General features: G+C 49.9%; 1 protein-coding gene across 2 annotated transcripts; it reads left to right on the top strand.

The window, feature by feature from the left end:
* The first annotated feature begins 2,576 nt into the window (after nt 1-2,576).
* Unc119 (unc-119 lipid binding chaperone) lies at nt 2,577-8,378 on the top strand. Of its 2 annotated transcripts, none has more exons than XM_090351662.1 (5): nt 2,577-2,843; nt 5,991-6,104; nt 6,550-6,652; nt 6,811-6,983; nt 7,710-8,378. In XM_090351662.1, the coding sequence occupies exons 1-5, from the start codon at nt 2,624-2,626 to the stop codon at nt 7,820-7,822; spliced, it is 723 nt and encodes a 240-aa protein (XP_090207788.1). In that variant the 5' UTR covers nt 2,577-2,623; the 3' UTR covers nt 7,823-8,378. The 2 variants fall into 2 exon arrangements, with proteins under 2 accessions (XP_090207788.1, XP_090207789.1); XM_090351663.1 differs by lacking the exon at nt 2,577-2,843 and adding an exon at nt 5,146-5,240.
* Nucleotides 8,379-15,424: the final 7,046 nt, after the last annotated feature.

A 15,424-nucleotide genomic window follows, 5' to 3' on the forward strand; every position in this document is an offset into this window, starting at 1 on the left:
CCTTCGGTTCTGGTCTTCTGGCATCATTTCCAGAAACCTCAAAAGTCATCTGGGAGCTGGGCACTGGTGGCGTGTAATCTTTGCTGAGATTTGAGGATCATGGTTCAAAGCCAGCCAGAGCAGGAAAGTCAGTGAGACTCTTATCTCCAGTGAGGCACCAGAAGGGCCAGAAGTGGAGTTATGGCTCAAGTCATAAAGTGCTAATCCTTGAGTTAAATAGCTCAGGGACGGTGCCCAGGCCTGTGAGTTCAAGCCCCAGGACTGGCACCAGAATAAACCAAAAATTTATCTGGTTTTCCATATTTGGCTTGAACTTGAAATCTCCTGTGTATCTCCCTCTGGAGTATGGGAAGTCTCTTAGCATAGTACACTTTCTTTTTCTTAGGGGGAATGTCTTGAAGTAAGGGCCCCCGTGCTGTCTCTAGAGTTTTTACTCAAGGCTAGTGCTGTACCACTTGAACCACAGCTTCACTTCTGGCTTCCTGCTGATTAGTTGGGGATAAGAGACTTGCAGATTTGTCTGTTCAGGCTGATTTAAAACCTCCAAACTCAGATCTCAGCCTTCTGAGTATCTAGGGTTACAGATGTGAGACACTGCCCAGCTAGCATAGTGCACTCTTGCCACAGAGAGAAAGAGAGCATAAGGGAAAACCCCTGGTTAGACTGGAACCCCCACTACTCCCCATTCCTCTTAGACATTCTCCCTTACTCTCTTCCCTCTGGCTGTCTTTACCTGTCAGATACAGTCTGTATCTAGGAGGCGGTAGCTAGGGACCTGGTATAGTATATGGCAGAGATTACCTTTACTCTGTCAGAGAGGCCTGTGCGGTACCAAGGAGAAAGTTCCTGACTTCTAATTCAACTAGCCTGAATTCAAATCCTTGCTTTTGCACTGGATAAGCAACTCATTGTCTCTGAGCCTTAGTGTTTCATTTTGTTCATTGCACTGACGATGCCCCCTTCATAAGGTGGTTGTAGGGATTAAATGTGGTAACCATGTGGAAGTGTCTAGCATGCTAGGCCGTTTGTATACATATTAGGTTTTTAATAAACATTGGTTGAACATGATTTGAAGTGATATGCAGTAAGCACATAACTTTTCAATCATATAATCACTGGTATCTGTCCTGTGCACACAAGTACCATGTTCCATATGACCAGGTGTCCTTCCTGTCTTAGTGTCCAGCAGGGCCCAAGATGACTACATTCCTGGACTGCAGTCTCTGCTTGTCTTGGATTGTTTGAGGCTGTTAGCATTTTCTTTTTCTTTTTTTTTTTGTGGGTCATGGGGCTTGAACTCGGCCTGGGCGCTGTCCCTGAGCTCTTTGGCCGTACCCTTGAGCCAAGCCCCACTTCCCATTTTCTAGAGGTTAATTGAAGATAAAGAGTCTCAGGTCTAGGCCTGAGTAGATCTCAGCCTCCTGAGTAGGTAGGATTACAGGCGTGAGCCACAGCGCCCAGCAGCATTGCTTATTTTATATATCTATTTTTGTGCTGGTACTGGAGACTGAACTCATGGCCTCGTGCTCTCAGCTTGGTGTGTGGGGGTGGGTGGGCATGTGTGCTAGTGGGCTAATCCTGGCACTTGAACTTAGCCTGACCACTGTCTCTGAGATTTTTCTGCTCAAGACTAATACTCTACTACTTGAGCCACAGCTACACTTTCAGCTTTTTGATAATTAATTGAAGATAAGAGTCTAATGAACTTTTCCACTCACCCATTTCACTCAGCTTTTTTTTTTTTTTTTTTTTGCCAGTCCTGGGCTTGAGCTCAGGGCCTGAGCACTGTCCTTGGACTTTCTCAAGGCTAGAGTGCCAGGGCCAACCGGCAGCAAACCAGGGTTCGCAGATTGGGGTTCCTGAAATCGGGGGCAAGGACTAGGAAGAAATAGAAGAGAGACAGACACACCGGGTCGGGGATGTCCGCAGTCCAGGTAAAGACTGCCGCGTTTTTTTTTCACTCCCGCTTCCCTCCTCCAGACCCAGCGAACCTCCAGGTGTTACATTCATATGGTAATTCTCAGGTCATTTACATAGAATAGGGCCAGAAAACAATAAGACAATAAAGCCATCGTCTAATGCAAGTCAAGGTACAGTTTGATTCCACTCTGGCTCCCAACACTAGAGCTCTACCACTTGAGCCTCAGCACCACTTCTGGCTTTTTTCTATGTATGGGGTACCGAGGGACTGAACCCGGGTCTTCATGCATGCTAGGCAAGCACTTTAACCACTAGGCCAAACTCCTGGCTCTCACTCAGCTTTCTTGATCATGGCTAATGCTGGAGCCATGTCTCCGGTCTGGTCTTGGTTGATTACTGGAGATCGAATCTTGTAGTTTTCTTCTCCAGCTAAAGCCCAGTGAGATTAGAGGAGTGGTAGATAGATCCTTATTACCAAAAAGAAACGAGGAGGTGGACTTGAGCCCATTCAGGGCTTTCCGCAGGCATGGGCCGGCCGATGGGTGTGGCCGGTCGGTGGGTGTGGCCGCTCCTGGCCCCGCCCAGGGGCGGGGCAGCACCTGGACCCCGGCGGGGGGCGGGGCTGCGGACGCTCAGCGACTCCGCGTTCTAGCCGGCGCAAGCTGCGGTCGCGGCAGCTGGCGAGCGGTGGCCCCGCGAGGCTATGAAGGTGAAGAAGGGCGGCGGCGGGGCCGGGACAGGGGCGGAGCCCGTTCCAGAGGCCTCAGGCCCGAGCGTGCAGCTCACGCCGGAACCGCGAGTGCAATCGGAATCTGGGTCCGAGTCGGAACCGGAGGCTGGTCCGGGGCCCAGACCGGGCCCGTTGCAGGGAAAGCAGCCCATTGGGCCTGAAGATGTGCTGGGGCTGCAGCGGATCACGGGCGGTGAGCACCAGCCAGGGAGCGCCGCCCGCGGGCAGGAGGGGAGACTGCGGGAGGGGGCCTTCGCCCGTGCCCCCGCCTCCTTTCCCGCCCTCCCCTCCCCCACCCGGCCTCCCGCCCGAGTCCCCTACTCTGTTCTCTCTTCTGCCTCCAAGCGCGGGATCTATAAGCCGACCCTTCTCTTGATCGCCCCCCCCCCCACCTCTCATCCCTGAAGAGGTTTACTTCCATCCCACTCCTTCCTTTCGAGGGGCCCACCCCTTTTCCCATGGTGGAGGTGGGGCAGCAGCAGTAACCCTTTTCCCGAGCCTTTTGGAGGCCCACACATTAAGGAGGAAGGAGTTGAGTGCAGTGTACCTTCAGCGACTACCCTGAAGCGTTAAGACCCTCAGGTGTCCAGATTGGTGCCCTGGCTCCCCAGGAAAACTGGGGCCATCCTCTTGCCCAGGAAGCTTCAGTATGTTGGGTCTGGACTCTGGGAATGAGTTAATGTCCCCCGAGCCTGGGCCTGGATCTATCCTCTTTGGAGGTTCTCTTATGGAGGAAAATCTGATTTCCACTGTGCTTGGGTTTCTGAGCTGCACTGCGTGGAGCTGATGGTCCAGCTTTGACTGTGTGACCTTGGGCATGTAACTGCCCCTGAGCCTGTGTCTTCATCTGCAAAAATGGAGATGGTGCCACCTCTATCATAAGGTTACTGTGAAAATAAAGTAAATCTCTGATTTTACAGTGCCTGGCATGCTGTACATGCTCTGTGAAGAGAACTCTTGTATAAGTAGAAGGAGGGTTGCTGCTCAGAGGCAGACAACTGGGCATTCAGGGCAGAGGTGGGGCTCTCCCACCACAGATAAGGAACAAGGCCTGAGATGCCTCATGGCACATGTTAACTGAGCCTGGCAGAACGAGAGGTATTTGGAAAGACAGTAATCTTCCACTTAGGTGTGGTTCATCCGCAACCTATCCTTTCTCTCTTTGTGAGAGCAAAGGGCCCCTGCTCAGGGATAGGGATCTGTACTGGATGGCCCAGAGCCCTGGAGCTATAGGAGCAGCTGAGCCCAGGGTATCCACACAGTGCTGTGGAGGGGACTAGCATGACAGGCCTGAACTTGTGTATATATATATATATGGTTCCCTGGAGGCCTTCTTCCACCTCTCTGAGCTAGGCAGCAGCAGCCATTCCTGGCTGGGCCTTCAGAGTACTTTGCTTCCTTGCCCAAGCAGAGATGTCTGTGGAGGAAGAGGGCCAGTTTGCAACAGTAGCTATTTAGGATTCAGTTTAGCTCTGGGACAGGAGGTCAGAGTGACCTGTGTGTGTCCTGGGTGGCTAACTTTAGGTTTAGGTTTATTTTGTCAGGAAGGAGGCTTCCAGGTGAAGTTGCATGTGCCTTTTAATTTGGAGGAAACCCACAGTTTTTAGATTGAGGCGTCTGTAGGGGATGGGTAAGAGAAAGGGTTTTACAGGAGCCCTTTCTGTGCAGGATTTGAGAAAAGGCTCCCCACTCCAGCACCCCTAATCACTTGGGCCTGAGGTTTGCTGTTCCTGGATTACCAGGTCCTAAATCCAGCTTAGGAAGCTATTTGTGGCTGTGTTCTGAGCCCTCAGCCAGTCTGCCCTACTCTGGCCTGACCTTGGGGCCTAGGCCTCATGCTTCTCTGCCAGAAGGGATGGGATTGACTGTGGTGTCGGGAGGCCCAGGCAGCCCCTCTAAGAACAGAGGGCTGACTGGTTAGGTTTGTGGTAGAGGCAGCTGCTGTCAGATTTGCAAGAAGTTGTTTCCAGTAAGAGGATAGGCCCCCAAAGTTGGGAATGAGAGAGGGGAGTGTCGTACAGAGCAGGGATCCTGCTCCCAACCCAGCCCCTTCCTCTTCCAGGCCCCACAGTCCTTTCTATAGGTTTGAACCAGTGTTTACTTTCAGGGAAAAGAAGTTATGTACAGGGTGAGTTTGGAGCTGCCCACTTCCAGTTTTCCTCCTTTCCCCTGTAGGAGCCATGGCGGACAGGCCAGGATTCAGGAGGACCCTTTCCAAGCTTCTGGAGGGAGCTGCCCCGAGCTTGAGGATGAGATTGGCCCCCCAAAAGAGATTAACTACATTTACTTCCTCTTCCTACCACAGAGGACTAGGAGGTGGCTCCTATACTGGGTGACTTCCGGGGCTCTATAGGTCACCGGGAGAGGATGTGATATCATGTAGGGGACGGCACTGCAGCTTCCCAGGGCCCCTCTCTTCTTACTTCACACCCCAGCCTCCTTGAGCACTGCAACTTGCTTTTAAGTTGCAGTTGCTTCTGAAGAGCAGTGGAGGACAGATGAGGACCTTGTATTCCTATGCTTCCTTAGGGCCTCCATTGTTTCTGGTTCTGGGCTTAAGGACTCCCCGTACCCCATCCACACGCCTGAGGTACCTGCTGCACTTGTCAGCCTCTCTTCCTGATTTGGTTTGATTGATTCTCTCTGGGTTGAAGAGGTGCTTTCTCTCTGAGGATGGCTTAAGGCCAAGGTTGGCTAGATGACCTCTGAGGAGTTCCCTCTGTGTGCTAAGACTTCCTCCCACATGGAGATCAACAGAGGATCTTTTGAGTAAAGTCGGGTCCCTTCCTCTTGATATCAGCTGGGCACTCCAATCAGCAGAGCTTCCGCTAAGCTGCTTAAGGGTGCTGGGCTTGCATAAGCTGCTTACAGGGAAAGGAGAGGCTGGGGGTAGGGGGAGCAGGGAAGAGCATGTCTACCTGCCTCAGCACTACCCATGTCTAGGAGAGTCCTCTCAAGATTAGCCTTACCCAACACCTTCTGGATGTGGTGTCAGAGGTGGCTCGGGTGTGGGTAGGGGCATTCTCCAGGGAAGAATTGTCACCATCCCCTTTTGCATTGATGCATATTTTCATTCTGGAGACCCTCTCCACACTGGTGACCCTCCTGGGCCACTAGAATGGGGCTGCTCATCCCCCTCCCCCAACACACACAGAACACTCCCACGGTGAGATATGTCCTCTCCACTGTGGGGTGGCTTCCCTAGGACGGGACCTCAGTCCCCTGAAATGCAGTGACTGTAGGTATCAGACAAAGCGGTGGCTGGTCCAGGGTCCCACCAAGACGGAACTAACCCCAGAAGCTTTGGAGTCCTCCTTGCTCAGCTGCCTGTCTCCTCTAGATTACCTGTGCTCCCCCGAGGAGAATGTCTACAAGATTGACTTCGTCAGGTTCAAAATCCGGGACATGGACTCAGGCACTGTCCTCTTTGAAATCAAGAAGCCCCCTGCCTCAGGTGAGCAGGCTGGGTAAGCGCATGACAGAATGAGACCTGAAAGTGCTGGGAAGTGGGGCTACCCTGGGGCTGGTCAGGCCACAAAGAAGTCAGAGCTGAGCTGGGATGCAGGCTCTGCAGGTATCAAGGCCTTTTCTCCTTCCATCTGTTTCTGAGGGTGGACATCTTGGGAGGGCAGTCCTGTCCCTTTCGTCCTTGCCAGCCTGGCCTCTGCAGGTCTCCCCGGGCACTGCAGTCCCAGAGGCCCCATGCCTGTGTGTTACCTTGTGGTCCCCGGAACCTCAGCAGAAATTGGTGGCTTGCACTAGATGCCACTATTCAGCCAAAGTTCTGAAATCCCTGTGCACATCAGAATCTCTTGGGCATCAGAGACCCTGGGGTGGAATTCAGGGTGGGCAAGGGCCCCAGCCTGGAGCCCACTGAGTCCAGCTGGGGTGCATTGCAGAGCGGTTGCCCATCAGCCGGCGGGACCTGGACCCCAATGCTGGGCGCTTTGTCCGATACCAGTTCACACCTGCCTTCCTCCGCCTGAGGCAGGTGGGAGCCACGTGAGTCATGGGCTGGGGTGAGGGCGGGGCGGGGGGTGAGTGTGAGGGTGGGAGCATCCCTTCCTGAAACCTCTCAGGGGTGCTCTGCTCAAAAGCCTGGCTGGCCAGCCAGCTGCCTCCATTCAAGGCCAAGCTCACCACCCCCTTCTCTGGCTCAGGGTGGAGTTCACAGTGGGTGACAAGCCTGTCAACAACTTCCGCATGATTGAGAGGCACTACTTCCGCAACCAGCTGTTGAAGAGCTTCGACTTCCACTTTGGCTTCTGCATTCCTAGTAGCAAGAACACCTGCGAACACATCTACGACTTTCCCCCTCTCTCAGAGGAGCTGAGTGCGTGCAGGGGGCCCTGAGGGAGCAGGGCCTAGTGGGAGGAGGGGCATGCAGAAACGCAGGTTGGGGAGGGAGGTGTGCTTGTGAGTCAGACCCTTTCTTTCCACTCTGGGTCACTTAAAAAAATTTTTTTTGTTTCGTTTTGCTAGTCTTGGGACTTGAACTCAGGGCCTGGACACTGTCCTTGGGCTTTCTCAAGGCTCGTGCTCTACCATATGAGCCACAACACCACTTCTGGCCTTTTCTATATATGGTACCGAGGAATTGAACCCAGGTCTTTGTGCATGCTAGGCAAACACGCTACCACTAGGCCCTGCTCCTAGCCCACTTTTTTTTTTTTTTTTTTTCTTTTAAGTCAGTCTTGGGGCTTAGAACTCACAGCCTAGGCACTGTCCCTAAATTTTTTTCACTCAGGGCTAGTGCTCTACTACTTTGAGCCACAGAACTCCTGGTTTTCTGGTGGTTAATTCCTACTTGCAGTTAATTTCCTACCTGTGACTGAGAATCATGATCTTCGCATCTCAGCTTCCTGAATAGTTAGGATTGCAGGTGTGAGTCGTTGGCGCTTGGCTTTCTGGATCACATCTGTTTCCCAGCATTCCCATGTCATCAGGGATGCTGAGGAACCCTTAGATAGTTCAGCTGTTCTTGTCCCTTAGTCGTGAAGTCCCTGTTGTGTCCTGGCTCATGTTTCTGACCTTTGTCCTGGATGGGTCTCTTTTCTAGTCAACGAGATGATCCGTCACCCCTATGAGACTCAGTCTGACAGCTTCTACTTCGTGGATGACCGGCTGGTGATGCACAATAAAGCAGACTATTCCTACAGTGGGACACCTTGACACCCCCCTCCTCCATTATCCCTACCCAGGAGGCTCTAGCCTAGGCCCTGCACTGTGACCTTTCCAGCTTGCCTCTTAATTCCAGGTCTTCTGCTCTGGGATGCTCCAGAAGCCCTGGACCCTGAGTCAGTGTTGGTAGGAGGGGGAGCCTGGCATCCCCAGTCATGAAGCCCATGGAGAGAGGTAATAGGGGAGTTCTTCATGTTCAGGAAGGACTCCTGTGAGAGTACAGCCAGGACTAATGGAAAGCCCAGCTCAGCCCTCTTGGGCCTAAGTTTCAGAATAGTGTTCCCCTCTCTAGGCTGCAGCTGGGTTAGATCAGGAAACCTGTCTCCTGTCTTCAGGAATCTCTACTCAAGCCTTCCATTTCCAGACCGTGTAGAGTGGTAAATTCATAAAAATCCACAGAGGCTCTGGACTCTGTCCCCAACCCTGGCTTTCCCTGTCAGGGACTAAGGCACTGCCCTGAGCTGGGGACATATTGGTCCAGACTATAGCCTGGGATAGACTTGGACCAACTGTATATAGTTTTCAATAAACTTTTTCCTTTTCTGTTCTCAGGTGTGCTGGCTTGTGTGTGTGGGCAAAGGTAGGAGTAGGGTAGGGACAGGTACTTGATGGCAGGTAATCATGTACTTATGTTAGTCACTGTGACAAAATACAGGTAAGAATGAAAGGAGGATGGATTTATTTATTTACCCCATCCTGGGCTTGAACTCAGGGCCTTAGCTCCTTTTGGTCAAGACTAGCACTCTACCACTTGAGCCACAGCACCACTTCCAGCTTTTTCTGTGATTAACTGGAGGAGATAAGTCTCATGGATTTTCCTGTCCAGGCTGGCTTCAAACTGTGATCCTCAGATCTCAGCCTCCTGAGTAACTAGGATGACAGGCGTGAGCCACTGGTGCTCAACCTTATTTTATTTTTGTGCCAGTACCAGGGCTTGAATTCAGTGCCTGGTGTTCTTGCTGGCACACTTGAGCCATACCTTCTGCCTGGCTAATTGGAGATGGAATCTCATGGACTTTTTTTTTTTTTTTGGTCCAGGCTGGCTTCAAGATCTCTGATTCCTCCAGGTTTCAGTTTTTCTGTCCTGAATCATGATTCTCAGATTTCAGCTTCCTGAGTAGCAAGGATTACAGATGTGAGCCACTGGTGCCTGGCTGGTTTCATTCTCTTGAGAAGTTAGAAGATAGGTGTGAACCACTGATGCCTGGCTAGAAGGTTTTATTAGGCTCATGGTTTCAGAGGTTCTGCCCATGGCTGTGAGTCTGGTGAGGAGGTGGGGAGGGAGTGGTAGAACAGAGCTGCTCACCTCATGGCAGCCAGGAAGCAGAGAAAGCAAGAGGAAAGGGTTAAGGACAAGATATACCCTTCAAAGCAGGTTCATCCCCCAATAGCCAATTCAGCTATGAATTCAGTGGAAGTGCCACCGGCTGAGGACTTAGGTTTTGTTTGTTTTTTTTTTTTTTTTTTTGCCAGTCCTGGAGCTTGAACTCAGGGCCCGAGCACTGCCCTTGGGCTTTCTCAAGACTACAGCTCTATCACTTGAGCCACAGCACCATTTCCGGCTTTTTCTATGTATGTAGTCCTGAGGAATTGAACCTGGGTCTTCATGCATGCTACACAAGCACTCTACCACTAGGCCAAACGCCCGGTCCCAGGGACTGAGTCTTTTTAAGAGATACTTCATACCCAAACCACACCAAGACTCAAGGGATTAAAAATCTCACCCAGTATCTGACTACTCTGACCACTGAACCCTTCCCTTCCTTCGTTCTTCCCTCCCTTTCTCCCTTCCTCCCTTCTTCCCTTCCTATCTCTCCCTGTTCATTCATCTGTCTGTCTGTCTGACTGCCTGCCTGCCAGCCTGCCTGCCTGCCTGCCTGCCTGCCTGCCAGCCTGCCTGCCTGATATCAGGGCTTGAACTCAGGGACTGGGCACTATCTCCGAGCTGTTTTGCTCAAGGCTAGCGCTCTACCAATTGAGCAACAGTTCTACTTGCAGCTTTTTGGATGTTTACTAGAGATGAGTCACACAGACTTTCCCTGGGCTGGCTTTGAACCACATCCTCAGATCTCAGCCTCCTGATAGCTAGGATTACAGGCAATGCACCATCGGTATCTGACTGTAGTTTTTTTTTTTTTTTTCTCCCTGTAGAGGTGTGACATTCTTCTGGTTGGTTTACAGGGTGCCTCAGGGCTTCTACTATTTCTCCAGGACTGATGCTTACTGCGTGTCACCATCCAGTCTCTTCTTGGGACATTTAGTGTAGGAGCCTGCTCATTCACATGGTCACTCAGTGAGCCTTTCCTGTCCATACAAAGCAGTGTGCTAGGAAGAACACTGAGAACGGAGGAATTCTGTTCTGGACATGTCCTAAGAATTCTTCATAGTTGTAAGAGTTAGAATCTTTTCTGTCAAAGTGGTTTTAAATTCAAATGGTAACAAAGGCCTGAAATTTGGTTATTTACAATGAATGGGTCTTTTTTTTTTTTTCTTTTGCCAGTCCTGGAGCTTGAACTCAGGGCCTGAGCACTGTCCTTGGACTTTCTCAAGGCTAGAACTACCACTTGAGCCACTCTACCACTTGAGCCACAGCACCACTTCTGGCTTTTTCTATGTATGTGGTACTGAGGAATCAAACTCAGGGCTTCGCGCATGTGAGGCAAACACTCTATCACTGGGCCATGCTCTCAGCCCTATAATGAATAGTTCTTAACAAGTGTGTTGAATCATTCTTCCATAGAAAAACAGTTTGATTGCTTCTTTCCTACCACAAGATACAGTATTTTTATCAAAACGTTTCCCCCCCCCCCCCCCCCCCCCCGCCAGTTCTGGTGCTTGAGCTCAGAGTGGGAATGTTTCTCACCCATGGCAGCTTGGGGGAGACTCAGTCATGCAGGATATTTAGCGTCTCCACCTTCTCTGGTGTTGTTATTGCCAGCAGAGAATCTCATAACCTCTGCTCAAAAGAAGGTCATAGCAGGGGCATTGTGCTGAGCTGAAGCTCTGAAGTTGGGGTCTGATTTTTACCTATAAATTTATGACACACGCTCCCATGGTCTGTTGATAGGTGGGTGGATGTTGCTGTAACCCAGTGTTAGGTGTCTTTCCTTTGACATGATCCAGGCAAGATGGCTGCATCATTCCTTGGTTCGGTGCGTTAGATAAGCCCATGGCTCCTCTAGTATGGGTTTGATATATCTACCTGTCCATGAGTTCCTGTGTGCTGTTCCCTAAGATTTTTTTTCCTTTGCTCAAGGCTAGTGCTCTACCACTTGAGCCACAGCTCTATCTCTGGCTTTCTTTGGTGGTTAATTGGAGAAAAGAGTCTCGTGGACTTTCCTATCTGGGTTGACTTTGAAATGTGATCTCCAGATCTCAGCCTCCGGGGTAAGTAGGATTCAAAGCATCAGCCATCAGCACCTGGCAGTGGTGATTTGCACTCAGAATGGAGCAGTGACCTATGTTTTATAAAACAGAGTCACTCAGGGCCAAATGTGGCCTGAAAGCTCCTGTTCTATACAATGTAGAGTGGCTTGGAGCAGGGCACAGGCTGAGCGCCACACCAATGAAGCCATTGTCTCCCATTCATCAACCAAAGGTCCCTGAACGACAGCATGAGAGAGCACTGGGATAGAAAGGGGGGGAGCCTATTTTTGGAACAGGTTGGTTATACTAAGGGAAGAATTTGACCAAAGTGTAAATAAGAATGTGTATGTGTGACAGCTGGGTGCGGTGGCCCATGCCTATAATCCTAGCTACTCAGGAGGCTGAGATCTGAGGACCGAGGTTCAAAGCCAGCCTGGGCACTAAAGACCAATTAATGTCTAGAAAAGAGGAAGTAGAGCTGTGGCTCAAGGGGCAGGGTGGTAATCTTGAGTTGACGAGCTCAGGGACAGCACCCAGGCCCAGAGTTTAAGCCCCATGACTCACAAAAAAAAAAAAAAAAAAAAAAAAAAAAAAAAAAAAAGAATGTGTGTGTGAGACATCAGGGATTCATTTGCAGACTTTGTAGATGAGGCTGCATAGGTGCTCAAGTATAGAGGGGTTTAGGGGGTTAGGGGTCTGCCCCAAAGCCATAGAGAGTAAGAGGGCCTTTCAGTGGTACCAGGAGGATAACAGCTTTCCCCATAACAGACAGTCCTTAGGTAGCTTCAAGAAGTGAACTGGAAACAAAGGCTTGAGGAATCTTCCTCCTTCTCTCCACCCTCAAATCACACTCCTTTTGGTAAAAAAAAAAAACAAAAAAAAAAAACAAAAAAAATACATATATATATATATATAATTAAAAAATAGGGGGCTGGGAGTTTGGCCTAGTGGTAGAGTGCTTGCCTAGCATGCACGAAGACCCGGCTTCGATTCCTTGGTACCACATACTTAGAAAAAGCCAGAAGTGGTGCTGAGGCTCAAGTGGTAGAGCTCTAGCCTTGAGAAAGTCCAAGGACAGTGCTCAGGCCCTGAGCTTAAGCCCAGGACTGGCAAAAAAATAAATTAATTAAAAAAGTAGAGAGGAAAAAATAAATAAATAAAAAAGTAGAGAGGTTCCTGATGCAATACACTGCACCTCCACCCTCTGACCAGAGGGGGCTCCTTATCCTGTACTCTTCATCCTTGGGGTAGACACCTGGTTCATACTCGCTGGGCAGAAAGGCTTGTGTCTCTTGTGCCTGGAAGAGACTTGATAGGAAAAAAGTCTGGACTTCTTGCCTCTATCATCACCACACTGCCAATGGTGCTACCTACAGAATTTAGATCCTGGGGCTTTGCTAGCACTGATGTTAATGTGCTGTTGGCCTTGAAGACATTACTTACTTGATGGAGTCAGATCTCAGACTCTCTCTAAAGCAGGGTAGTCCTTTTTGCTTTGACTCTTTTTTTTTTTGTCAATCCTGGGCTTAAACTCAAGGCCTGAGCATTGTTCTTGAGCATTCTCAAGCTAGCACTTTACCACTTGAGCTACAGCACCACTTCCAGCCTTTTCTGTGTATGTGGTACCAAGGAATCAAACCCAGAGCTTCATGCATGCTAGGCAAGCACTCTACCACTAGGTCACGTTCCTAGCCCCTGCTTCGACTCTAGGATCCTGCCACTGGGTAGAGCAGGAAGCCCCAGCACTCCAGGGAATTATTTTGTTTACTTGAAGATTTATCCATGGATCTTGTGCATACTAGGTAAGTAGTCTGCCATGAGGCACCATTTCCACTCTCAGGGGTGGTATGTGCCACCCCTGTGGATTTATGAGTTCCAACCAGTTTTAGAACTGTCCTAGAATCCTCACAAAATAAGGGGTTTGGAGTCTGAAGGTGGTGGCTCACGCCTGTAATCCTAACTACTCAGGAGTCTGAAGATCTGAGGATCATGGTCCAAAGCCAGCCTGGGCAGAAGTCTGTGAGACTCTTAGCTCCAATTAACCATCAGAAACCCAGCAGTGGCTCTGTGGCTCAAAGTGGTAGAGAGCTAGCCTTGAGCAAAAGAACTCAAGGACAGTGTCCAGGCCCTGAATTCAAGCCACATGACTGACCAAAAAATAATTTTTTTTTGTACGCACTGACTTCATTCCCAGATTGTTGCTGACCTACGTGGGGATAGGCCGATATCAGCAGGGGGCAGCACATGAGCAGGAATATGGACTCAAGTTTCAGGGTGGAGCTGGGAGGCCAATTTTAGTCAAGGCCAGTGTGGTTACAAACTCAGAACTAGATCCATAGTCCTATCTGCTTGCTACCTGTTTTCCTCAGGCTGGGGCCTGCTCAAACAGGTGTGAATGGGGCAGAAGAATAGAGATCTGATTGAGGGCCCTGAGCAGGAGAAGTCCTCTATTCACACCCTGAGGCCGGTGTACTGGATAGGTAGGTTTGTCCAATTTCTTTCTTTCTTTCTTTCTCTTTCTTTCTTTCTTTCTTTCTTTCTTTCTTTCTTTCTTTCTTTCTTTCTTTCTTTCTTTCTTTCTTTCTTTTTTGCCAGTTGTGGGGCTTGAACTCAGGGCCTGAGCACTGTCTGTGGACTTTTCTCAAGGCTAGAGCACTACCACTTAAGCCACAGCACCACTTCTAACTTTTTCTATGTATGTGGTACCAAGGAATCAAACCCAGGTCTTTGTGCATGCTTGGCAAGCACTCTACCACTAGGCTAAATTCTCAGCCCTGGTTTGTTCAATTTCTTGATGGCTGAGGGTCCAAGGCACAAAAATGGATACCATAAAAATTCTCCCAGGATACACTTGCCCAGTGTTTGGGGGACTGAGGAGCAAAACTCAAGCTAGAATGGCCAGGGAGGGCCACATCACTTGCGGACTTGGCATACAGCCTTTGCTAAGACAAGTGGGGCTTATGCTAGGCAGGTGGTATGTATGTGTGTATGTGTGCTAGTACTGGGCTGGAACTCAGGGCCTGAGCCCTGTCCTTTTTTTTCTTGTTTGTTTTGTTTTTGCTCAAGATGCCCTACCACTTGAGCTACATCTCCACTTCCAGATTTTTTTGTGGTTAACTGGAGATAAGAATCTCAGGGCAGGGGCCGGGAGTTTGGCCTAGTGGTTAACGTGCTTGCCTAGCATGCATGAAGACCCGGGTTCGATTCCTCGGTACCACATACATAGAAAAAAGCCGGAAGTGGTGCTGAGGCTCAAGTGGTAGAGCTCTAGCCTTGAGAAAGTCCAAGGACAGTGCTCAGGCCCTGAGCTCAAGCCCAGGACTGGCAAAAAAAAAAAAAAAAAAAAAAAAAAGAATCTCAGGGCATTTTCTTGCCCAGGCTGGCTTTGAATCTTCATCCTAAGATCTGAGCCTTCTAAGTAGCTAGGATTACAGGTGTGTGCCTGCCGAGCCCATCTAGGTCTTTCTCCCAGCTACATCAGTCCTAAGTCAGCCTTAGTGTGTGAGGGGAGCTGCTGATGAAAGGTATGTTTGGCCGAACCAGGTAGATGTTGGCAGGTTCCCCACTTTCTAAGGCGAGGCCACACCTGCTATGATACCTGAGGTTCAAATGTTGGCTTTTGGCTTTCATAGATTATTTGAATAACATCCTTAATCCTTTTTTTCCTTTTTTCTTTTCTTTTCCTTTTTCTATTTTTATTTATTTTTTTTGTCAGTCCTGGGGCTTGAACTCAGGGTCTTGGCACTGTCCTTGAGCTTTCTCAATGCTTTACCACTTGGACCACAGCACCACTTCCAGCTTTTTTCTGTTTTATGTGGTGCTGAGGCTTATAAATGAAGGCTCTGTAGCTGAGATCACAAGATACTTGCTTTATTGTTCCAAGACAGGGTATAATGGCAGGCCACTGACAGATCCATCTGTGCCTCATAAGCCTAGAGTCAACCTTTGGAGGTGCCTGTCACCCCAGGACCTGAGAAGGTTGTTCATTCCACCTGCTGGGACACAGTAGGCCCCTGGGGTCACAGACTTAGCTCTAGGGACATCTCTTGTGCTTCTTGGTATTCTGGGTCTGCCAAGCAACGAGAGTGTGGGGGTGGGGGGGGTGGGGGACATGGTTGTTCCCCCACCAGCCTGTTCGAGACTTCCCTTCCCCAGATACCCAGGCTGCCTGAGATAATTGGCAGTAAGTTCTCCGACATGAACAGCAGGAACTTCCTTTCTAGACAG

Source organism: Megascapheus bottae, chromosome 17 (assembly GCF_031878675.1).
Source record: "Megascapheus bottae isolate mThoBot1 chromosome 17, mThoBot2.hap1, whole genome shotgun sequence".
NCBI lineage: Eukaryota > Metazoa > Chordata > Mammalia > Rodentia > Geomyidae > Megascapheus > Megascapheus bottae.

Coding starts and splice junctions, on each gene's coding strand:
- Unc119 (XM_090351662.1), top strand. CDS start 2,624: ATGAAGGTGAAGAAGGGCGGCGGCGGGGCCGGGACAGGGGCGGAGCCC. Junction 6,105..6,549: donor CAAGAAGCCCCCTGCCTCAG/GTGAGCAGGCTG, acceptor GGTGCATTGCAG/AGCGGTTGCCCATCAGCCGG. Junction 6,653..6,810: donor CTGAGGCAGGTGGGAGCCAC/GTGAGTCATGGG, acceptor TCTCTGGCTCAG/GGTGGAGTTCACAGTGGGTG.